This window comes from Psammomys obesus, unplaced genomic scaffold, assembly GCF_907164565.1.
Source record: "Psammomys obesus unplaced genomic scaffold, mPsaObe1.curated_primary_1811, whole genome shotgun sequence".
Classification (NCBI taxonomy): Eukaryota; Metazoa; Chordata; class Mammalia; order Rodentia; family Muridae; genus Psammomys; species Psammomys obesus.
Genome location: NW_026593874.1, coordinates 135,289 through 159,592, shown reverse-complemented (window position 1 = coordinate 159,592; position 24,304 = coordinate 135,289). Strand labels below are relative to the sequence as shown.

At 61.3% G+C, this 24,304-nt stretch overlaps 1 protein-coding gene across 8 annotated transcripts in view; it reads right to left on the bottom strand.

Moving 5' to 3' along the window:
* Erfl (ETS repressor factor like) overlaps positions 1-24,304 on the bottom strand; it is a 26,601-nt gene continuing 2,297 nt past the window's right edge. The window contains exons 1-6 of one of the 8 annotated variants that reach the window (XM_055617315.1): positions 15,766-15,811; positions 4,531-4,619; positions 2,043-2,277; positions 1,621-1,816; positions 1,411-1,494; positions 1-907 (exon numbers count right to left, since the gene is read on the bottom strand). In XM_055617315.1, coding sequence (XP_055473290.1) covers positions 266-907; positions 1,411-1,494; positions 1,621-1,816; positions 2,043-2,277; positions 4,531-4,594 — 1,221 coding nt within the window. In that variant the 5' untranslated portion in view covers positions 4,595-4,619; positions 15,766-15,811 and the 3' untranslated portion in view covers positions 1-265. Of the gene's footprint in view, positions 908-1,410; positions 1,529-1,620; positions 1,839-2,042; positions 2,421-4,530; positions 4,620-8,975; positions 9,021-14,480; positions 14,622-15,765; positions 15,812-24,304 lie in introns of those variants that run through there. The other 7 variants (XM_055617316.1, XM_055617318.1, XM_055617321.1 and 4 more) reach the window with 7 other exon arrangements.

The window sequence follows — 24,304 nt, the reverse complement described above, 5'->3', positions numbered from 1 at the left end:
TCTTGTCCTTTTATTTTTATAGTAAACTCTGGAGGTGACTGCAGGATTTGAGGGGGGCCAGTGGGGAGGGGCCCTCCTGGGCGGGGGCTGGGTGCGGGGTTATTGCTCTGAGCTCCCTGTCCCCAGGGGGCCCTGTGTGGGAGGATTTCAAGAGGGGCCGGCACTAGATGGGGGACACCGCCACACAAACACGCAGGTCACAGCACATGGGATGGGGACGCTGGGCGCCATATTGCACTTAAGAGTGGGGCCAGGCGGTTCCCCCTCAGATGGTACCTGGAGGAGACAGGCCATCATGTTCCTCTCCACTCCGGAGAGGGGATGGCCTCCGCCTGGGGGTTGGAGGTGGCCAGGAGGGTGCCAGGGGCTGTCCTGGGCCCTGGGCTGGTTTTGAGGGCAGAGCAGGCAAAGCGTCACGGGTGACTGCCTGGTCACCAGCGGATGCACCGTACGCCTGCTCAGCTCCCCCCTTTGCCTGGCTTGGTCTTGGGGGGCACTGGTGGAGCCTCATCGCCTTCGCTGTCAGAACTGCAGCCGCTGACGTCAGTGATCTCCAGCTCGGAATCGCTGTCCTCCTTCCCACCCAGTGCGGTCTCTGGGCCTGCAGCCCCCGGCAGGGCCAGGCGAGGGGCCACTGCCAGCCCCGACGGGCGCTCAGGGCCCAGGCCCTCCCCTGTTGCAGCCAGCAGGGGTGCAGCCATGGGGCCTCCCCCGGCCCCTCCTGCAGAGGGCAAGTGGCCCAGGGACCCCAAGGGGCTGGGGTACAGGTGTGGTGGGTAGAGAGAGGGGGGCAACTTGGGGAAGGGGCCCGTGAGGTATGGGTTAAAGTTCCAGGGGTACTCAGGGAAGGCGCGGCCATAAGGACCCAGCAGGCCGGGGGGCTTGGAGTAGCCGGCGGCGGCGGCACCTGGAGGGGCACAGGGGATGGTCAGGCTGGCCCGCCAGCCACCTGGGCTTGCATGGTGGTGAGCCAACCTCCTGTGTTCGGTTCCCACCCCGTGCACTTCCGCCGATGGTCTCCGATCCTCTGCTTGGTCCCGTGTCTCCTCCCATCCTCTGACCTCCCTCCCTGCTGGGCTGCTCTGCAGCAGTGTGTGCCCCACCTTGCACGGCTTTTTGAGGTGTTCCCATGATGTAACCCAGGTTGGCTTCCCGTGCCGTCTACCTGCCGCAGCCTGGGCGGTCTGGGAGCCCAGCTGGACAGTGACGGAGCCCGACCTCCCAGCTTCCCGTCCCTTGTGCTGGGATCCTGGTGTGTGCACACCAGGCTGCTGCAGCACTGAGGGTAACAGCTCTGTGCTACACCCTCCCCACATCCCCTCCCGGGCTTTTAAGCACGTGTGCCCCCCGTCCCGCTATCCCCTGTGGTCCTGTCTCCACATGTGCAGGCCCCCACCCCCAGGCCCTTACCGGAACCCAGAAATGGGAAGGGGCTGTCCAGGCGCAGTTTGTCCATCTCGGGGGTGAACAGGGGCGCCCGACCCCCTGGCTCTCCTAGGCGTGGGGTAGAGAACAGGCTCTGCAGGGTCTGGAGAGGGAAGTGGGGGGCAGCACTGCTTAGCCCCGTGTGTGGGCACCAGGTGCCCCTCTTCCAGCCCCAAGCTCAGGACCCGAACTCACCTCGGGGGTCAGGGGTGGAGCATCCGGCCCAGGCGCCCCCGAAAAGGGACCAGGGGTCAGCAAGAGTGGGGAGCCGGTGGCGGCGGCCGCCATGTCCAGCAGGGGGTAATTGACAAGGACGACCTTGCTGAAGTTGAACTTGTAGGTGAACCTCTTCCCCTTGGTCTTGTGCAGAATGCGCTTGTTGTAGTAGTAGCTGTGAGAGAGAGGACGGGGTACTGGGGAGGGGCAAGGGAGGGGTGAGGCGGGAGCTGGGCTCAAGGTCTGTTGCCACCGCCACCCAGTTTCCACTCACAGGCACTGGGATCCAACGGAACTCGGTCCTAGGACACGGGGGGGCTCCCCCACCTTTTGGGGGGACCGGAAGGGACAGTGAAGGGTAAGAGTGTACGGTGAGAGCCTGGCTCACAGCCCCTCCTCACCGCAGGGCCCGGCTCAGCTTGTCGTAGTTCATGTGCGGCTTGCACTTTCGAATGCCCCAGAGACGGGCCACCTCATCAGGGTCCTTGATGACGAATTCCCCGTAGTCCCCCTGCCAGGCGATGACGCCCTGGTACTCCTCCTTCTGCAGCAGCTCCAGGATGAAGTGCCATAGCTGGATCTGCCTCGAGCCAGGGGACGACTCCGGCTTGTAGGCCCAATCTGGGAAGGCAAACCCTAGGACGGGACACAGGGTGGACTGAAGGTGAGGAAGCTGAGCTGGGGGCTTGGGGTCCTGTTGGGTTCTGTGCCCTGACATGCCCGTCTCTGAGGGGCATCGTGAGGGCCTGTGAGTTACCCTTCAGACCCACCCTGCTGGCAACGCTCCCCAAGTTACCTAAACAGCTGGAGAGAGTCCCTAGGTTTGTGCTCCCAACATGCGTTGGTGCAGTTCCAAGTTCAGCAGGGGGAGGGGAGGATGGAGTTGAGGGCGAGCCATCCACCCCATCCATGGCTGTCCTGGGGCGGGGCAGGGCCCATCCCTCCTCAGTGACCCTTAACTCTGCCGCCCTGTCAGGAGGCCTGTAATAGCTCCTGTGTCTTGTGATGTGCTCCCGCCCTGAGGGCCCCTGGCACCACCTGGCGCACACTTAGCCTGTGTGCACCAGTGAATCTACTTCAGCATGCCCTCTCCCGTGCCCGTGCCATCTTCGAGCTGCCCAGTGTGAGGCTCTGTGTCTACATGTAGGCAGAGGCCTGTAGGTGCCCATGGCAGACAGTGCGTCACAGATACCCACCTGCTGAGTTCTTCCATGGGACACAACCACACCCAACTGTCTCACTCCTGCTGGGGCCACTCATGCCAACACCAGATACAGGCTGCCTGCACCCTAGGGACCAGCGTTGCAGCGTGCACAACCATGTGCTAAAGGCCTCTGCTGAGGCCCACTGACAAGTGTGTGACAAGGAGTCAGGGGCCAACACCTGCCGTGAGAGACGGTGAGGCCATGACGCTGAAGTCCCCCACAGACAGACAGGCACGTGCCTGCCTGCGTGCTAACAGTGACAAGGAACAGGTTTCCAGGGCCATGCTCAGGTGTGTGTGTGTGTGTGTGTGTGTGTCAGCACGCTTGGCATTGCTTCACCGTGAGAGGAGTACCCTGGCCCTGCTATCCGGATGCACGGAGCGGTCAGAGCAGAGTTCTTACCCGACCCCGGCCCCTGCTGTGGTGGGCTGAAGTGGCTTTGCCTTTCTGTGGCAGTCTGCGGCATTCTTGATGGGTATCTGAGGTATGTTTCGCAGTGTGTGGGTAGAAGGCCCTGGGCCTGTTTGTCAGGATCTGGCCTTGCTTAAATCTGCTCTCTCGTGAGCTCGGAGCATTGTAGGAGAAAGGGGAGGCCATCCTAGGCGGGCCGTGGGAGGCGCTGTGCTGAGCCGGCAGACCTGGGTCCCTGTACCCAGTGGCTGTGTAGCCAGCGGGTTAGCCCCTCACCCTGTCTGGACTGAGGTTCCGGAGGCAGGAGGAGCAGAATGGTACCTAGGCCGCCCTCTGGGATGCTGCAGCTGCCGGAGGAAGGCAGCTCTCTTCTCGCCACTCTCAGTGGACAGGGAATTTTAATCTGATTCTCACCTCAGATGCCAGGGTCCCGCTAGATGGAGCCTGGCCTAGCCATACCCAAAGCACACCTCCTTGGGAAGGCCACTGCTCCACAAGCATGTCTGCACAATCAGAAGACAAGAAGGGCTCCAACAGACAACCCCAGAGCCCAGACCAGTCTGAAACCCAAGCCCAGATCCTGACAGACAGGCCCAGGGCCCTCTGCCCACACACTGCGAAACGTACACCTCAGACGCTACGGACTGCCACAGACGGGGAAAGCCACTGCACCCCACCGCGGCAGGGGCATGCAAGCCGCCAAGAGAGCACTTGCCTGGCCCTGGACTGGCTCCCGCGGTGAGCGCCCTCACACAAAGATGGCCCCTGCAGACGCTTGCCCTCCGTGACCCCCTCAGGAGCACTGAAGGGCCATGAATGCGCACACTCCACCACGAAACTCCCCCCAGCAGCCAGCCGGCCGGCCTCAGACTCCCTCTCCTCCGTGCCGGGTGACAGCAGCAGCTCCGCCTCAGGCTTAAGCCCCCAGCACACCTCCCCGCCTCCTCTCTTTAGGCCGTGCCCCTCCCCTGGGCTTAGCCTAGAGCCCTGGGCGCTGTCCCGCTGCGGCGGCAGCAGGTCTTAAGTGCAGCCTGGGTGGGCATGGCGGGGAAAGGCCTGGTCTCGGGCCCCATCTCAGTCCTCACTCCCCCTGGACACCTCACTCATGCTCCAGAAGACCCTGGACGGGGAGGGCAGGCGGCAGGGAGGGCGGGGAGTGAAGTCTGGTCAAGTTTCTCACCGCAGGGTTTGTGGCCGTGGCGCTGACGGGGAAGGGGAGAGAAGGGAGGGTGCGGCCCCTGGGAGGGGCTGTGGGGGTGCACGGGTCAGTTACCAGGGGTCCAGAGCGGCAGGGCAGGAGGGGCGAAGAGCAGGTCCGAGACGCAGCTGCAGTCCATGGCGGCGGCGCGAGCCCTGCAGAAGCTGGGACAGAGACGGGACAGCTGGAGAGCCAAGGGGCGCTGCGCGGCTCCTCTCCCCGGCCCTCGCCCCTCCCGCAGTCCCGGTGGCCCTAGCTAGCCACTGTCCTTTCCTCCTCCCGGCGCCAGCGTCCTCTCTGGTCCTCTTCGCCGTAGTCCAGCAATTTGCCACTCCCAAACTCTCAACACCCTCCGCCACCCCGTGCCCCTCACTCCTGCCCCACACCTGACCTCCAGGGAGTAGGGGTTGGTCCCTGGGTCTTTGGCTCTCCCTGCCTCCCTCTGCGGGGCTCTCCCCAGCTACTTCAGATTTATCACACTCTCTCCTCTCGGAAGCACAAACTCGCCCCCACCTGGCTGACCCCTGGCAGCTCCCTCTGAGGCTCACGAAGCAGCAGTGGCCAGCTCGAGGCTGGCAGAGCCGGGAACCTGCTAGCCAGGTTGGGAGAGGCAGGCCCAGCTCTTGCCTCCCTGCTCCCAGGTAGACAGCCACTTTTCGTCTTAGTCTGTCCTCTGAGCTCACACACACACACACCTCAAACCTGCCGCTCACCAAAGGTTTTCCATCCTTTCCTCCTAGATTGGCCCCTCCAGGCACGCCTCCTAGGACCCGCACTGCCCACGGCAGTCTTTTCCCTTCCTCCCAAAGTCGAGCCACCCAAGCCACCCGAACCCATGGACTCCTGGCCTCAAACCTGCTGCTCTAAGAAGATTCTCCAAGCAGTCTTTCCAAGACCAGCCACCCGCCCCTCTCAGACACTCCCTCCCCTCAGATGTCTGTCCACCACCCAGATTGACATCACCCCGCAGATACCCTTCTCCTCGGGCTAGCCTCTCCTGGGTACCAGCACCCACAGACTGCCACCCCACTTGGCTAGCCCCTTGACTGGTCTCTGTCCTCCTCGGATCTGCCCCTCCCTGTACCCCACCCCTTCCTCGGTGAGCTCTGCCTCTCAGACACCCTCATCCTTAGCCATCTGCCCCCAACACTCACTGCAGATAGCCTTAGCCAAACATTCATCCTTTAGCCGCTCCCCTCAGAGGTCCCCCGTGCCACACCCACGCTTTAAACCCGGCCCTGTAGTCCCTCAGACACCTACCCAGCGGTTAGATCCTGTCACCCCCACAGTTGTGCATACTCCACACACCTCTCCCCTACCATACAACCAGAAAGCCCGCCTCGCCCTGGACTCCTGTCCTCTCCCTGTACCCCCCTCCTCACAGCCCTCCCTTGACTTCCTGGGGTCTCCCCTGTAAAGGCCATCTCTCCCGCACCCCATTGCTCTGGGAGCCCTTCTTTAACTCTGTTTCTCCTCTTTCCTCTTCGTGGCCTCTCTTTCCTTCACTCCTCCGTCTGGAGTGTCCCCACACCTTCCCTCAACTCTCTCCCTCAGTCCCTTCTCCCACTTCCGTCTCTGCCCCGCCCCCACCTCCCAGTCCCTACCCCTGTTTCCTTCTCCACTCCCCACTTCACCACCTCCCTCATCTCTCTGCTTTCCCCATCTCTGTCTCTCCATCTCTGTCTCTCATCTGTCCCTCTCCCTCCTCTCTGCTCCCTTCCTCACAGCCCCACCCCTCCTGTCTCTCTCCTGAGCATCTCTACCGTCTCACAATCTCTCCCCCCAACACTTCCCCCCTCTAACTCCCCCCCCCTGCTCTCTGGGTCCCCCGCCTCCCTCCCCCCCCCCCCGTTGGCCCCTCTCATTTCCGTGTTGGTTTTGATTTCTCTTCCCAACGCTTTCAACTCCCCGCCGCCTCCTCCGGACACGTTATAACGAGGAGCCGTGGGATCGGCGCTCCGGGCCCTGCTCCCACGCTCCCCCCCCCCCCCATCCCCGCCTTCCCCCCCCCCCTCCCGCCCCCCCCCCCCCCCCCCCCGTGTCCGTGTCCGGCCTCTGTCCTGTGGGTGCCAGGGCCCCGCCGTGCCCCCCCCCCCGTCCTGGCCCCCAGCTGGGTCCCTGTCTCCCCCATACACATCAAGCTCCAGCATCTCCTCTGCCTGTGTCCCCATCCCCAGTCTCCACCGGGCCCCTTCTCCATCTCTGGGTCTCCACGTCTCTGCCTCCCTGTTCGAATCTCTGCTTCTTGCACAGTCCCCATCTCCGAGGCTCTCTTGGGACTCCTTTGATCTCATCGTGCCCCTGGCACCCCCCTGGCCCCATTGATTGCTGATCGACCCGTGGAGGAAGTGGGGCCTGCGGCCCGGGGCTATGGGGCCAGGCAGGAGCTTTGGCAGAGCCACTGGACAGATGGACACAGCCCAGCCCACAGTGAGGAGGGAGGACAGCCCCAGCGCCCCTCCCCACCGGCCGGCACGGTGCGGATGGGGACTCCGGGCAAGCTTTAATTTTTAATTTTATTTTGCTTCCTCCGCCCCCCCTCGCCCCCGTCTCTAGCGCCCGAAGCCATGGCACCGAATGTGTGCAGAGTGAGAGGCAGCGGTGGAGAGGGGCTAGGCGGGCAGAGGCTGCCTCCCCCTGCTCATGCAAAATCACACAGACCCACACCTACTGCAAGCACGGGGCAGCGGAGCCACACTCACACTCAGAGAGCCACACACAGCCGGGGCAGCGCGGCCCCGACCGCCACTGCCGCTGTGTAAGGCATCGCTGGCCTGGACAACAGTAGCAGACGCACAATCTGACCGAGTGACACACACCAGTGCTCACACACAGAAAACACAACGTCACACAGAAGCGGACACCCAGCAGCGCAGCCAGGCCGGCAGCACACACGGACACACAACACCCTAATATTTCGCCGCGGCCCAGTATCCCAGCCAGCCTCAGCCCTGAGTGTGCTCAGCACAGTGGGGAACCCTCACAGCAGCGCCCACCCCAGACGGAGGGGACCTTCTCACCCACCGGGGGCCACGCCTGGCTGTGTGGGGCGCCCGCTGAGGGTGTCTGCACCCTAGCAGCCTTCCTGTCCCGGCCACGGGGGGGGGGTGTCCATCCTCTATAGCTGTCTTAGCCCCTCTCTCTGTCTCTGTGCCCCTCTCTCTGTCTCTGTCTCTCTGTCTCTGTCTCCCCGTCTCTCTGTGTCTGTGTGTGTATTCAGAACATGTGCCTGCCTCATACCCTCTTCAGTCATGTCCCCTGGTTGTCTGTCACTGGGATCTGTGTCACCGTCTCTCTGTGCCTCTGTCTCTAGATGCATCCACCTCATCCACCTCTGACTCCCTCACTCTGTCTCTGGACACATCCCCTGTCCCTCCTGGCCCCCGGGGCTCTCTGCCTCCTCACCCCATCACCCCAGCCCCTTGGGCGGTGGTTTAACCAGTTGTTTTGATTTCTCTAAGCTGCGCCCGCCGCCTCGGGAGCCGCCTCAGGCCTCACACCGCCCCCAGCCCCTTCATCCCTCACCCAGCCCCCCCACCCCCACCTCCCCTTAACACAATCTGCACAAGTGGAATGAAAATTGATTTTTTTTTTAAATTTCATATCTTCTCCGGGGCTCTGTCTAAAGAGGAGAGAGACGCGGCCCAAGACCCCTCTCCCACCCCTGCCCCCACATCACAACACACACACACACTCACACACACACACCTACCCTTCCTCACACCACATGCCTGTGTGGACACATCTGTGCACACAGTGGAGCACAATGAAGCTGCTTGGTCATGGACACACACGCCTGGACTGCGGGCATGCTGCCAGCCCTGGCCTGTGCCCACAGGAGCAGTACCACCCTGCCCCCCCACAGCAGGGCTGGGCTGCCTGTAAGTCACGCACAACAGGCGTGCCTACGCTCAACACGCCTGGCCAGGTTCTAGCCATGTCCGGAGTGACACACACCACACGCAGGTACTCATATCCATGACACACGCTACACACGCAGACAGCGAAGCCCACACATGCCAAGTGCCCCAGCCACCCCCGCACTGCACACAGCACCCGGCTCACACACAGATGCCAAACACACGGGACGCAGGAGCTGAAACCCCGTGACACAGGGCACTCCTGACACACAGATCCACATGGAGCAGACATGGGGACCCAAACACGCGTCGTCACAGACAAGTTCACCTTGTGCACACACGCAGTGTCCCCAAACCACACCGGGATGCACAATCACAAGGTCACACGTGTGCACGTGCGAGCGCACACACACAGCCGTTAGCGTTCTCCAGGGCCGGCCATGCACACACCACTGCGAGCCGGCGTTCTCCAGCCCGCTGCACTCTGCCTCCCCGAGGACTGTGTGCACACACACACACACACACCTCCAGAGCCAGGGCGCACACGGCCAGTGTGTGACGCGGGTCAGGGGACCTCTGCAGCCGGGGTCCTACTGCTCTTCCCTGATGAGCCCCTACTCAGCACCCCGCCCCGGCATTCCCACACACACACTTCCTTACCTCCTCACCCCCAGGGAAGGGCTGTCCTGCCCCGGTCACTCTGCACACCCATATGACGAAGACGCAACAAACACAGCACACCCGAGTCCCGGACAGTCACACTAGACAGGCACAGCTGAGCGCCTCCCGTGGCCCACTGTCACATTCGTGGCTTAGCACAGCCCCGAAACCTCGTGTGCACACACACACACACACACACACACCTAATCCCCCGTGCCTGGGGACGTATTGACACACGCCATATCTACATGTGCCACATGCAAGGGGACCTCTGAGAAGGCTTCACCGCAGGGCAGGGACAGGCCTGGATGAGGTCCCTCTGGAACCAGATTTGGGGTGGTTAGGAAGCACCAGGCAGGGACGGAGGAGCCTAGGGCCCAAAAGGGCAGGAATGAAGACCCCCGCCCCACCTAGCCATGTCTCTGTCTCTGTCTGGGGCCATGGCTATCTCTTTGGGTCTCTGTCTCTCTCCTGGAGTGCCAGCCTCAGTGTGGACGTCCCTGGGGCTGCAGCCAGCTTGCAGAAAGATGTCAGTGGGGGTAGTGGTGAGGGAGAGTCCCCAGGGAGGTGGGAGCCGCAGTACCACGCACCCCGCCTACCAAACAGTGCTGGGGGAGGGGAAGGAGCGGAGGCTCACGCCACCCCAGCCCAGGCAGCGCCTTGCAGAGACCCTGAGGATGGAAGAGGCTGGACGCTGGTAACAGACAGAAGGGTCGCAGAGAGAGAAAGGGAGAGATGGAGAGAGGGAAGAGCAGTGAGACCAGAGGGAGAGTAAGAGGTACAGGACCAGATAGAGGGGGGACGCTGGACCCCTGCAGACAGAGGCGGGAGAGAGGGAGAGGAGAGACAAGGAGAGACTGAATCAGGAAGAGGGAATGAACGGAGAGGGGCTGATTCCAAGTAAATTAGAGAGCTGAGCCAGGGCGCCAGACAACCTGGGTCAGGGGGAGCAGAGGAGGGGAGGAGAGGAGGGGCAGAGATGCAGAAAATTGAGGGATTAGGGCAGAGGCGAGAAAGTGGATGAGGAAGACAAGAGCTTCCACAGCCGGAGGACCGCCTGGCCCCTGCAGTGAGCACCCCTGACCCTGTCCTCCACACCACCCTACCCCCTGTGGACTCACGGCTCCCTCTTCAGGGCTTTAGCCAGCTTCAGTACTGGCAATGCTCCCTAAGGCCCATCACAGCCCTGCTCCAAGACCCCTGCCTCCTCACCCCTACCTGGTCCACTCATGCCAGCTTGGACCTTAAGGCCCATCACAGCCCTGCTCCAAGACCCCTGCCTCCTCATCCCTACCTGGTCCATCCCATACCAGCTTGGACCTTACCAGCATATCAGTACCATCATTCCTGTCCTGGTGCCCACTGCCATCTTCACCCTGCCTGTGACAAGCCCTGGCCCCTTCCCACCCCACCCCAGGCCACATTCCTAATGGTCCCACAAGCTCCCCAAAGTAGACCTGTGGGTGCCCAAGCTGTCCATCACAGACAGGGCCCTAGATACGCAGCAAACAACTGTTACTTGACATTGTCAGGGAGTGTGAGCGGGAGCGGCTAAGCAGCTAGATAGCTTGCTAGAGCAACCACCAAGGCCTCATGGTTATGCGGTTCCCTTGTAGGGCTTGGTAAGATTGAGATTTGGGTGGAATCTGTATGAACATGACACACACTGCAGGGAATCAGGGAGGGTGAGTGGAGGGGACATGGTCAGGAAAGGACCCTAGGTGGAATATTGGGGCATAGCAAAAGAGACAATGGGACCCGGGCAGGGAGGAACCTGGAACAAGAGGGTGACTGAAAGTTAGGAGCAGAGAGTGGTGCTGAAGACCCAGGAGCCCAGGCTGTCAGAGAAGCAGGAGAGAAGCCAGATGGAGGACAAGGACAAGGGGCGGTGGCAGAACTGCCCTGGGCCAGCAGAAGGGCCTGGGCTGGCCGGAGCTGGGCGCTGGGCTGCTGCGGGGACCCATCGGGGCAGGGTCCAGCCAGGCTGGGGGAGGCTCGGGCTCCAGGGGCATCAGGCGCGGTGCTAATTCAGCGCCATCGATCAGACAGGATGAGAGCAATAAATTATTGTGACAAGATGCAATCCTGGCCCTAGCACTCTGCCGCCGAGGCGGATCGATCCCTGTCCCCAGCCCCACACCAGTCCCGTGCCCAGGCCTCGCCGGCTGGGACTCCTCTGGATCTTTCTGCTAGCTCTGGGCCATGTGTTAGCCCTGGAGAGGACACAGGGCCAGGAGAGGATTTAGGGAAAGAAGTCTGACCCCTACATGACTCTGGCCCTGTGGTTTCCCTCAGCATCAGCCTTACCTCCACCTGTAGGTTAGGAGCTGCCATGGTGCCCATTTCACAGATGTGAAAACTGAGGTCAGGCCAGGGAATACTAACTTAGACACAGTCCAACAAGAATGAGTGATGAATCCTGGACTCCAGGGCAGGTCAGGATGATTTCAAGGTCCCAGTATCTCCACTGTCATTGGGGAGCACAAGGGACAAGGAGGAAAAGGCGCGAAGAGACAGAGTAGAAGACAGAAATAGAGTCAGATGTGTGAAGAGACATGGAGCTAAGGCAAAGGGTTGGGAGGCTTGAAGGGCTGAGGCAGGGGGACGAGATGGAGGCCCACCTGGCTACAGAGTGAGTTCAAAGCCAGCTTGAACAGTTGAGCAAGGCCCTGTCTCAGAAAGGGTTGGGAGTTCACCTAAGACCCCTGCACCTGGCAGGCAGAGGCTGCCTACATCCTAAGTTCAAGGTCAGTCTGAGTTACATTTGACCCTGTCGAAAAGAGGGGGCGCCAGCTGGGGTACAGCCCAATGGTGGAGTTGTCTGCCATGCATGCAGACCGGGGTTATATCCCGGAAATCACCGGAGGAAAAAGGAGAGGAAGGGGGAAACATAGGGCCCATGAAACAGAGAGATGGAGGCAGAGGCCAACGCAGAAAGCCAGAGAATGGGGGGGGGGGGGGGCGAGGGCGGGGGGGAAGGCGGGGGGGGGGGGGGGGGGGGTGCATCTGGCTGTGTGTTGGAAGAGTGAGAGGGTGAGACGCAGCTTTGGTTCCAGGGGTCAGCATCTGCAAGAGCCCTGTGTCACAGAGTGCAGGGCATCCCAAGGGCGAGGGATGGAGGGTGATGGAGAAGCAAGGGTTGCTAGGATGGGCAGGAGCCTGGGAGCAGGAGGGTACTTGCAGGCCTGTTTGGCTGGGAAGGCCAGCTTTAAGGGCACAGGCTAGAGTTCTTCCACGGTGCCCAGTTTCTGGGACCTCGGAAAAAGAATTTCTTTTCTTGGAGCTCAGTTTATTTTTCTGCAAAATGGAGACACAGGTCAGCCACCTGCCTTGTGATGGTCCCCCGTGAGGATGAGTGTGGCGGTGGGCGGCACCCGGTCACAGAGATGGCTTTAGAATCGGCTGTTAGCACCAGTGCCACCAGCATCACCACCAAGGTGGGGGAGGACAGGCCCCCGTGTGTGTGTGTGTGTGTGTGTGTGTGTGTGTGTGTGTATGTGTGTGGCCAGGTGCTGCTGAAAGCCAGCTATGAAGCCAGCAGCATTGCCTGGACACTCAGAATATCCCAGCCTTCAGCAGGGTGGTGGCCCAGGCCTTTAGTCCTGGCACTCGGGAGGCAGAGGCAGGCAGACCTCCGTGAGTTCAAAGCCAGCCTGGTCTACAGAGTGAGTTCCAGGACAGCCAGGGCTATGTAAAGAGACTGTGTCTCAAAAATATATACATAAAAATATATAATGCCTGGAGTCGAATCTAGGGTTTTATTCCTTCACGAGAGGCTAGCAGTTCTACTGCCGAGCTACACCCCCAAATCCACTTCTAAATTTTTCATCATCGTGAGAGCCTCAGTAAATTGCTCAAACAGGTTGACCTCTGACCTTCCTCTGACCTGCTGAAGCAGCTGGGATGACAGGCCTATGTCCCAGGCCTGGCTTAAAGGGAGGTCTCCCTGGTGCAGGGAGGAGGTAAGATGGCTGGCCACAGGTGTCCCGTGAGTTTATCAAATGCCTCAGGCATTGCTCTGTATGGCAGCATGACCGCCAGGCCGTCCCTGGGGGGCTAGCTGGGTGGAGACGGGCCACGAGAAGGGACAGGCGCTTCTGGGATGGATCAGGCTGCAGACAAGATAGGATCGGAAGCTTTGGTCCTCAAGGCATGAGCAGCAGGCTGAGAGGGCAGGTAGGGACAGGGAGAGGGCAGGTGGGGACGGGGAGAGGGCAGGTGGGGACAGGGAGGGCAGGTGGGGACAGGGAGAGTGCAGGTGGGGACGGGGAGAGAGAGGGCAGGCTGGCATGTCAGCCAGTTCCCAGAATGCTCAGGAGGATGTAGGAGAAACAGAGAGACACAGAGCCAGTGTAGGGAGCCAGTGAATGCCTCTGAGGCGTGAGGGTGGCCTGGAGCTGTGTCCACTTTGGAGGAGGTCAAGAAAGACAGCTTTGTGGCAGAGACAAGCTTAAAGAGCGGGACAGCAGAGAGATGTGAAGGCGGGCCTGGGTGCACGGGTGAGGGACGGCATTGGTGCTGAGGCTCAGATGTGACCTTGTGGAAAGATGGAGGGTGAAGCATGGTGGTCAGGACATAGGAGCAGAGGAGGCCCAGCGCCTTGTAAGTGCGGCAGAGTCCCACAGCCAAGAGACTGGAGTGTCCTGTGTTGTGGGGACAGAGGGTGGCAGAGAGGAGAAGCTGGGCCATCAGGCAAAGTGTGACGCTCAGTGGACAAGGCCCTGGAAAACAGCGAGGCTGGGCAGGGGTCTCGGGAAAGGCACCCACGGTGGCGGTGGCAGACTCTGAGCTGCCAGGGGCCTGGGGCTGGGGAACATTGGCAGGGGCTTGGAGTGGTGTCTCCTCCGCATCTGGGACCAGTGGCGAAGGCAGGTTGGAAAATAAGATGGTAGAAAGTGTATTTTTGTCTTGTTTTGGTTTTGGAGACAGGGTCTTAAGATAGCCCTGGCTGGTTACAAACTCACTATGTAGCCAAGGATGGCCTTAAACTTCTGACCTTCCTGCCTCCACAGCCGGTGTGTGGGCTCTGCTCCTGGTTCATGGGTGCAGGGAATGGGACCTGGGAGTGTATTTATTTATATAAATGCTGGGAGGTAGAGCCGAGGGAGGGCCGTGCAGGCGGGTGTGTGTGTGTGTCACCTGAGTGCCTGTAGGCCACCTGAAGGACAGGTGTAAAGGTCATGGATGAGGAGGGTGGGTGGGGTCATGTGCAAAGGAGGAGTGAGTGAGTGAGTGTGTGTGTGTGTGTGTGTGTGTGTGTGTGTGTGTGTGTGTGTGTGAGAGAGAGAGAGAGAGAGAGAGAGAGAGACAGGCATTTCTGAGGGGAAGCAGAGGTTAAATGGGAAGATGAGAGACAAGCACATTGAGGGAACTGAGGGAAAGGGCTGGGATGTTGCAGGGGACAGTGTGACATGAAAAATGGAACCAGCAACAGAGGAACAGGTGTGAGCTGAGGTAAGAGAGGGCTCCTGGCAGAGCAGGGGCGGGCAGGCTCTCGGTCCTCACCTGGAGGAGCTGTGAGCCCGTAGATGAGGAGCAGGAGCGCGGGTCCAGGTGTGGGCAGCGGGTTACCTGGGCACAGGTGTGCTGTGTCCCGGGAGCCGGCCAGGCTGCGGGGTCCCTCCCGGCCGGCTCCTGAGGCTGCTTGGCGATGCGGAGCGCGTCTGGGCCTCGGCGGCCGGCGGGGCGGGGGGAGCGGGCGGGGGGGCCGTTTAGCCGTGATAGATCCGCGCGCCGCTTGTCTCTTAATCTCCGGAGCGACCGATCGATTCGCTATTTCCCTTTGTTGCCAGAAAATTCGATCCTGGGCCTGGAATTAGGTCCCCGGCTTAATCTGAGCGGAAACCAGCGAGGGGGAGACAGAGACACTGGGAGAGACAGAGACGGAGAGGTGGCAGGCGAGAGACCGAGAGACGCTGCGGCCCGGGATGCTGGGAGGGTAATCTAAGAGTTAGTGCCGAGGAGCTAAGAGTGTGTTGTGAGAGGGAGAGAAAAGAGTTAGACAGACAGGTCCTGGCAGTCTGGGGGAGCTGGAAGGAGACGCGGGGATGCTACAGAGACGGAGCGACAGTGAGGAGAGACTTGGGCGGTGGAGACATGGTGGCCCTTGGTGACGCCAGTGGAACGGTGACCGGATGGGTGTCCATGACGCCCCCACGCCGAAGTTCAAGTCTAGGCTCTCCAGGCTCCCAAACGGGCTGACCCCGGCTCCGGCGTCCTTCCCACGGGCCCTGTGGCCTCTTCCATCACACATGCAGATCCAGCTGTGTAGACGCTCAGCCTTGAACTCCAGCCCCAGCCTAGACCTCCGTGCTGCCCCCGGGTCCTTACACCCAGTCCTCACCTCCATCCCCAAACAGCGGGGGCAGCAGCGCCAAACACCCCGACTCCAGCCCCTTGAGCCCGGCCTTGACCTTTAACACCCTTGGTACTCCGGTCCTTGAACTCAGGCACCGGATCCGGCTCAAGTGGGCCTTCAGCCCCCGTCCCCCAAACCGTCACACTCTAGCCGGTCCCGTCCGCCCCTCCGAGGCTCCCACGCTCCCGCCCCCCCCCCCCCCCCCAAACCTCGCCCCCAGGCTCACGGCCCCACCTCCGGCGCTCACGCGCCCGCCTGGCACCCCGGGCCCGCTCCGGCGGGGCTCCCTCCCCGCTCCCCAGAGCGAGGCTGCCCCGCCCGGACAGCGCCCGGCCCGGGCCTCCGGGGAGCGCCCGGGCCTCGGCCCCCGCCCCGGGCGGCAATCCCCGCCCCTCCTCCCCGCCCCCGAGCCGGCCCGCGGCGCGCACTCACTCTCCGCGCCTGGCGCGTCCGCTCCGGGCCGGGGAGAAGTGTTCAAAGTTCGGGGCCCGCGGCCATGGTCCCGCGGCGTCCGGGGCGAGGAGCCCCCGGGGCGCGGGGCGCGGGCTGCCCGGAGTCCCGCGGGGACAGGAGCGACGGCTGGGGTCCGGGGTCCCGAGGCAGCGGGACGGGGCACCCGGCGCGGGCGCGGGCGGGCGGGGGGCGCCGGGCCGGGCCGGGCCGGGACCGTCCTCCGCGCCCCGCTCCCGCGGCTCCCCTTCCTCCTCCTCCCTCGCTCCTCGCGGCGCGGCGCGCTCTCCCGCCCTCGCGGCCGCCCGGCCCGGCTCGGCGCGCAGATATATGGAGGCGGCGGCGGCGGCTGTGCGGGGGAGGGGGCGGGCGCGCGATCGATGGAATATAATTTTCCTCAAACTCGGAAAATAAAGTTCAGAGCTGATCAAATTTGAAAACAGATGTCGAATTGCGACTCTAAATAAGGTTCGATCCCGGGACTGAGGGAGTGGGGGTGGGGTGGGGGCGGGGAGACACCCCCAACACCTTTCCCCTCCCCTCCCCACCTCCTGTCCTACGCCGGGAGGACCCGCAGACAGACGGACCAGCTCTAGAGGAGGGACCGCTGGGCCTAGCCTATGCGAGGGCGCGCGCACGCGCGCGCGCGCGCGCACACACACACACACACACACACACACACACACACACACACACACACAGACCCGCGGCCTGGAAGGCCGGTAGGCAGACATAGGGACACATAGAAATGGTGCCACAGACCATGCAAACACACAGACACAGACGCACCGCCAGACACAGAGACAGGCCATCGTGGACTAGGCCTCTGTTCTAGACACACAAACCACCCCAACCTCCAGCGCCTCCTTCCTGGTCCATGGTGCTCAGAGCCGGGGTGACGGGGTGACCGGACTCCGCGCCAGGGCGCGCACCTTCACTGGCGCAATCCCAGACAGACACCTGAGGTTCTTGCCTTCACAGGGGCACGAATCTGGTCTCACAAGCACATCGGTGCTGGGAGAGGCCCAGCCAGGCCGCCCTCACTGAGGCGAGGTCTCCAGGAGGAGGGGCGGCTCTTCATCCCGAGGGCCTCCCGCAGCGCTTACCCTGCCCACCACCCCAGTCTCAACTCCCTTTCGGGGCCTCCCTGCCCCAACTTGCACTCCCCCAGTCCCAGTCAGGTTTCTTCCCACTTCCAAACCCCCAAGAACTCACTGTGTTTTGGATTTTTAGATGTGGTCTCCTGTAGCCCAGGATGGACCCTACTATGTGGCTGAGGCTGCCGCTGAGCTCTTGCTCCTCCTGTCCTGCCTTCACCCCCACAATGCTGGAAGACCTCCAAGACCTGGATCTTTGTGGAAAGAGCCTCCTACCCCAGGGCAAGACTGGCAGTGCCCAAACGGATACGCAGTGACCGGAACTCTCCTGTGGCAGTCACCGCCACAACCCTTCAAAAGCAGGCACTCACCGCTCACCCCCAGTCTCGGGGGGGGGGGGTCCTTACCTGGAAACGAGGTAACTTGTCAGGTAGCCCTTAGAGTGGCGGGTGGGTGAAACCCAGGGCTACCAGCATCGATTGGCCCAAGCAACCCACTAAAACTTGTGCAAAGATGGAAGGGTGAGGGGTGTGGCCCTGGGGGTGTATTCCAGCTCTTAAAGACAGCTCTCGGGGTAGAGAGCAGCCTGCCCCTTCCTGGAGCAGACCGTCCTGCAGGAGGTTCTGCGAAGCTCCCTCCGTGAGGGAAGCTAGCCCCTGCGGGCAGCCTGGCTCTTTGCTCAGTAGGAAGCCATATCTGCAGGAAAGTTAAAACCCACCTGAGAGCATTAAGAACATGAGCCAGGAGTGGTGGCTCAGGCCATGGACCCCAGCCGTTAATCAGAGGCAGGTGCATCTCTGAGTTCCAGGCCAGCCTCCTACACAGTCAGTTCTAGGAGAGCCAGGGCTACTCAGAGAAACCCTGTCTCAAAAGATAAAAAATCAAATCAAAACAACAACAACAACAACAACAAAACAACCAAGGTGGGGGAGGGAGGAAAAGAAAAGCTGTCTCAGGGAAAAACAAAAAGGGGGAGAACAGGCGTGGACTGCGGCATTTACGCCCTGGAGTGGGTTAGGTTAGGGAACCTGTGAAGGGAGAACACCTTTGGAGTTAGTAACACCTGGATGACCCTCTCCCTCCCGCTGTGCCTCGTGCCTTCCTGCAGGTAGAATCTTTGGGATCTTAGCCGTACTAGAAGACCTCACACTTCATCTTTAAACCTTCCCCGTAGGAGAGGGGAAGACAGCCCCCCCCCCCGGGAGACAGTCGGAGATCCCAGAGATTCTGACACCTTTAAGCAGCTTACGGTGTCCAGTTGAGGGTACAGAATAGCCCCCCCCCACACACACACACCCCTGCCTTCGAGGAGAGAGCCAAGGCCCTGGGTGACAGGGCCAACAGGTAGCCGGTTGTCCAGAACTCTCTCGGTTTCTCCCTACCAAGTGCCTCTTTGATCTCTGTAATGTTTTCTGTGCTGTGCACCCTTAGAAGACGTCCCTCTCTGGGGCCCTGAGGGGTGGCGCGGATTCGTGTGAAGCAGCGGCTGCTGAGTGAGGCTCCCGGGAGCAGGGCGCAGTGGCACTGGGCTCGCCCTGCGGGTGCCGCATTCCTGTGCGGAGGTGTCACACCCGTCTGCATTCACTCCTCCGCCTCGCCCACGCCCGCTCGCTGGGAGGAAGGTCGCACAGCAGAGGGATCAGAAAGCTGTGGTTAGGCTCTCCAGGGGGCCTGCAGGAGCACAAAACTGCACTTAATGCCCTGCAGAGAAAGGACGCCCTCGGGGCGTGTAAGGCCCAGGGGAGTGCGGGAGAGCCGGGGTGGCCCGTCCTCGCCAGCCTTCCGCGCCCAGAGGCGGAATTTTTTGCCCACAGGGGGAGAGGTCACTGGGGGTCTGTGAAGTTCATTAAGCTTGAAGACCCTAAGGAGGGAGGGTGGTCCTCCCTGGGAACTGAGACTCCTGGAAGCTTGCCTCCGGGCGCAGCTGACGCGCTGAGACTAAGAACCCGGGTACAGTAAGGGGGTCTTTTCAGCCCCCAGGAACCCATTGTCCAGCCCCTCCCGCAGCCACGCGAGGCCACTGGAGCAGGAGCAAGGCTTGATGGGTACTGAAGGAGTCCGAGCCTTGCACCCTGGACAGTGGTCAGTGTGGAGGCCGCACCTCTGTGGGTCTCCCTTGCGGGACACACCTGAGCGCTGTGTGCCATTACCCCAGGCCTCAGCTGTCACCTGCAGCATCTCCATTTTATCAGTGAGGAAACTGAGGCACAGATCCCTTGCCCCCTGCTCCACAGCTAAGCGATGTTGGAAATGAGTCAAGGGCAAGGGGACTGTGTTCCTATGCACCCAGCTGGTCCACCTGGAACTGTTCCAGCTGCACCTGCACCCCAGCCTTGGGCCCCCTCCATCCCCATCACCCCAAGTTCTTAGGAGGAGCTTGACAACAAAACCCGGGGGAGGTACCCTGAGGGCAGGGCTGAGGGTTCTGGACCTCCTGGGCCAAGCCCAGCCTAGCACAGCAGGCTAGGGAAGGAGCCTGGGACTCCCAAGAGGCAGAGGAAGGGCAAAGACAAATGGGGAGCTGGAATCAAGGCAGGCTGGCTGTGAGGACGAGGGGAGTGTGTCTGATTGGGGAGAGAACGCAGGCTGTGCCCCCCCCCCCCGACACCCTGGTCAGAGGACCACGGAAGATGGAGGGAGATGATGTTCTGAAAAGAGAGATAGCGGGCCATAGGGGCAGCAGGGGGTGGAAGTGGGGGAGACAGACCCACAAATGGGGGGAGATGGGGGAAGGACAGACAGACAGATTAGGGCCAGGGTGGGGCAGGGAGGACAGAATGAAGGCGGGGAGAGTGGCCTCGGGTGAGGGCATCTGGGAATCGGTGGACAGATGGACCGAGGGACGCGGCGCTGGAGCGGCTTGGCCGCGGGGCCGGGGCAGGCCGAGGGCGCACGCCGCGGTGGCTAGCGCGGGAGGCGGAGGCTGCGCGAGAGCGCCGTGTTTGTGGAGCTGTCTGCTGCGGTGGAATTATGAAAAATAGCAGGCATCGGAGCCGGCCTTCAGCTTCGATTAGGGGAGATGGGACATGACAGGTGCGATCAATACGCAGCCGTTCTATAAAGTGTCAAGTAATGAATCAATTTCGACTAAATTTTCCATTTTTCAGAGGCCGTTCTCCGAGAGAAGAATATCCTCTTTTGTAAAGATATTATTATCGATTTCGGCGGCAATTTGACATCAGGGGTAGTTAATTCCACTCAGAATAAAATTGAAAACACTTGAGAGAGAAAAGAGAGAGGCGAAGAGTGAGACAGAGAGGGAGAGAGGGGGAGGGAGGGAGAGGCTGGGAGGGAGAGAGAGATGGATGGACAGAGCGACAGGGACGGGAGATAGAGGGACAGGCTATGAGATGGGGAGGAGCAGGAGGGGGGAGTGAAACTTGGGAGCCAGAGAGCCTAGTTATGTGGAGACATGGACTCAGAGATACAGACAAAATAAGACACGGGCAGACAGATAGACAGACAGACATTAAGAAAGTGCAACTCGGAGACGTCGAGAGCGTCTCAGAAAGAACAGCCCCAAGGGTTAGCAAATGGGGACAAAGGCCAGATCAAGAAAAGGCCAAAGGGACAGAGAGAGGGAGAGAGAGAGAGAGAGAGAGAGAGGAGAGAGAAGTGCAAGACTGACATGAGGGGAACTCGGGGAGTTGGGGAGAGCAATAGAAGGGGCAAGGGAAAAGGCAGCCAAGGCCGCGGAGAAATGAAGGCTTGGGGGAGGGGCGAGTGCGGAGGGGGAGAGCTGACGGAGAGTGTGGGGCAGAGACAGAGTTGGGGTGTGCACTGGGTTAGGGGCGCCCCCATGCTCATGCTCGGCTGTACTGCTCTGATGGGCTCGGTGCAGGGCAGGGGCATGATGGAGGGGTGCTGGAGCGAATGGCTTCTGGGCGCTTTGGGGTCTCTGCGTTGTCTATCTGTGTGAGCGTCCCAGGCCTGTTTCCTGGACGCCCATTTGTGTGTTTCAAGCCCTATGCCTGCTCACAACGGGCCCTGGCCCGGCAGCCCCATGGGTCTCCGCCACGGGCAGTAGTGACAACATTTCTGGTTAGAGCCTGTCAGTCCCCCAGCTGAAATTTCCATTTATCCCTGAGCCGGTCGGAGGCTGCCTGGATGGAGGAGGTGGGGGAGGGGGATCCAGAAAAGCACTGTGGGTTGGCGGGAGGAGGGCTGGGGCCTGGACCTCCCGGTTTGAGGGAGGAAGCTGGACCTGAACTTCAGAGTCCCAGGGAGGGGGCTGGGGCCTGGACACGGCTGGATCAGACGGAAGCCCCTTAGCCTCCCCGGCAGTAAAGCCTGGGCCTGCTGCCCCCTGGTGGACATGGAAATTGAAGGCCCAGTTGCTGACCGAGGTAGGGCAGAGGCATTGACCCAAGGAAGAATAAAGCCAGACTGGAGGAGGAAGAGGGCAAGGGCGGGGGCGGGGGATAGGGATGGGACAGCAGGTGGGGGGATGGACGGAGAGATAGGGACCGAAACGAACAGGAACAGAGGACCAGGGTCAGGTAGAGGACTGACAAGTGCAAGGAGGAAGGGGGGTCACGGAGGAGGGAGAGGAGGAGGGACAAACAAGAGGAAGGCACATAGAGGCTTCCCCCGGGAACAGTAGGCAGAGACCAAGAGCATCCCAGGCTGTCAGCCGGGGAACGGGCTGCAAGACCTGTGGGGACACTGTGGGACAGCCGGCCGAGGGGTGGAGACCCCGTTAGGGTGGTGGGGCCCTGGGCAGGGCCAGAGAAGGAAGAGCAGCCGGAGGGGAGACAGGACGCTCTGGCAGACACACGGACTGGGCAAAAGCAAGCTCCAACGCCTAGAAGGACAGGGAAGAAGTGACAAAGAGGCGGGGCAGGTCTGGATGGGATGATAGGCCCCACAACACCAAGCAGGTGGGGAGATGGGGAGCAGGGTGGGGCGTGGGCGACGAGCCTGGCCTCCGAGGGGCTCCGTGGCACATCCTAGGAGGAGAGCTCGGGACGGGGTCTCCCTTGGCCGGGGCGTCTTCCTGCCACCCCCTCCCGATCCCCCCACCCGGCGGGCTGCCCGGCGGAGGCGACAGATTGAGCGATGAGACGCATTACGCACTTAATCCGCCTGATTGAATGTTTTGCTTTCGCCCAAATTGAAACATTAAACAACACGGGACGAGAAGAGGCGGCCGCAAATCAGTCATGAAAGATTCATCTTCTCCCCGGCAGCCGCCACCGCCTGCCTCTGCGGCCGCCCACCCCAGCAGGAAGCCTCTCGGCGGGGGTGGGGTGGGGGCCGGGGCAGCGCCCCCTTCCTCCCAACCTTCACCCAGGAAGTCCTTCTTATTGTCTGGCCTCCGTCCCACAGGTGGTCTCGGGGATAGAGGCCTAGCTTCTCAGCCTGCTGACAGGGTGACCTTGGCACTGTCTTTGCCCACCTGTCCACGGGGACCCCTTTTCTTAGTTAAGGGGTTCGGGTAGAGGGCTGACAGTCTCCTGCTGTCTGCCTACACCAACCACGGTTCTTGGGGACATGTAAGGCTGAGGTGTGGGAGCCCCTCGAGTGTGCAGGGGACTCAGCGTGGGGGTGACGCCCAGGAGTGAGTCTAGTCCTCTGTCACTGAGTTCAGTATGTCTGTCCGCATGGACAGGTCAAGCTGATTCTCTCTCCGTCGGTGTAACAAGCAGAAATGCTGTCTGCGTCACCAGCCACACCTGTGACCTCTGTGACCTCGGCTGTGGCTATCCCTGTGCCCTGTGGTCCGCAGGCCCGTGTCCGCACGTCACTGCCACAGTGTGTAGGGTTTTTGTGTGGTGTTTGGCTGCGTCAGTGGGTCTCAGGGCGCCTGTGTCTATCAGTGTGTATCTGGCTGTGTGTCCCTCGCTCTGGGCTGTCCCGTCTGTCAGTGTTGGGCCATTTCTGTGTCTGGACCTGTTTGTGCTGCGTGCTTGTGTCTGTCCTCAGTGGCCATGGGACACCCGCTGGGACCAAAGAGGACCAGAAGGCCAGGGGCAGGGACAAGGGAAAGAAAGCAGGGGAGAGAAAGCCATGAAGGCGCCGGGGACGCTGAGTGCTGGGAGCAGGGAGCAAGTGCGAGCAGCTGGGGGGGGCGTCGTGGGCGCCACGGCCGGAGCGGGTGATCAATATTCGATTTAGGTTTTAATTCCGGGGCTTTCGGAGCCTGTCAGCCCTGATGTATGAGCTCACACCGGGGCCGCCCAGCCAGCCACCCCACCAACGCCCGTGGCCTGGTGGCCTGTCCTGCCCAGCTTCCCCGCCCCCGTGGCGGTGGCCGGCCAGAAAGGTCCGCGCCCACTCACTGCCTTCCCCTGGCCCCGAAGGCCTGCCTCTCGCTAGCAGTGCCCAGGGAGACAGCGGGCACGGTCCTCATTGTCTAGGGACAGCAGGCTGCCGGGCATCACCGAGCACACACATCTAGACACACGTGCTCACACAGGGAGCTCTGTTTACACACTTTCTGCACACGCACCAACACACACCTGACCCAGCACACCAGGGTCCATGCACACCCGGACTCAAACGCCTGTGCGCACACAAACCCTGACACACACAATCCAAACACGTGTGTCTGCCCACATGCCTGGACTCAAGTTCACATGCACACACAAACTCCAAAACATGCATACAGCTCCAGTACACACACACACACACACACACACACACATCCACACACTCACAGACACACCTCTCTGCACACACACGTCCTCTGACGAGCTTGTCCACATACAGGCTCTGGCACACGCTTGTGTCTACACAGAGCCCTGCTTCAGACTCAGACACATACAAGTCCCATGTTAATGCAATGCGGACTAGAGGGACGAGGACAGGACTCTGACCGCGTAGACAGAGCCAGACACTCGGACTTCAGGACAGACTGACACCGTGACAGATGGAAAACAAGAAACACTCAGAAAGTGGGGCCAGTTGGAGAGGCAAGGAAGGCCGGGAAGACGGGGTGGGGAGCCCTCCCTCTCCACACGCCCCCCCAAACCCTGTCTCTCTCCCAGGAAGATGGATCCGCCGCCCTCCCTGATGACAATGCTGTCTGCGCAAACTTTAATTAACACTTTGAGTTAATTAGTTCGAGATCATTTAGGAGTAAAATGTTTTTATTAGGGAGGCTTCGAGCCTGTTGATGGATGGGGCGCGATTCGCTCTTCCGCCTGCGGGGACAGCCGGTAAACAGAAATCAATCAGGGGCCTCCCAACCCAGCCCCCCCAGTGCCAAGCTTCCAGCCTGGGGCCCAGGAGTCCCAGCTCCCAGCCTCCTGCCTCCCAAGCGTCCCAACTTCCCAGCCTCTGCTCCTCCAGATCAAAGGGTCCAGCCCTCTTCAGTTAGACCTGAGGGTACAGACTCTAGCCTCTTCCCTCAGACCAGGGGTCAGGACAGCCTCCTCCCTCAGACCAGGGATCCTGGCCCAGCCTCCTCCCTCAGACCAGGG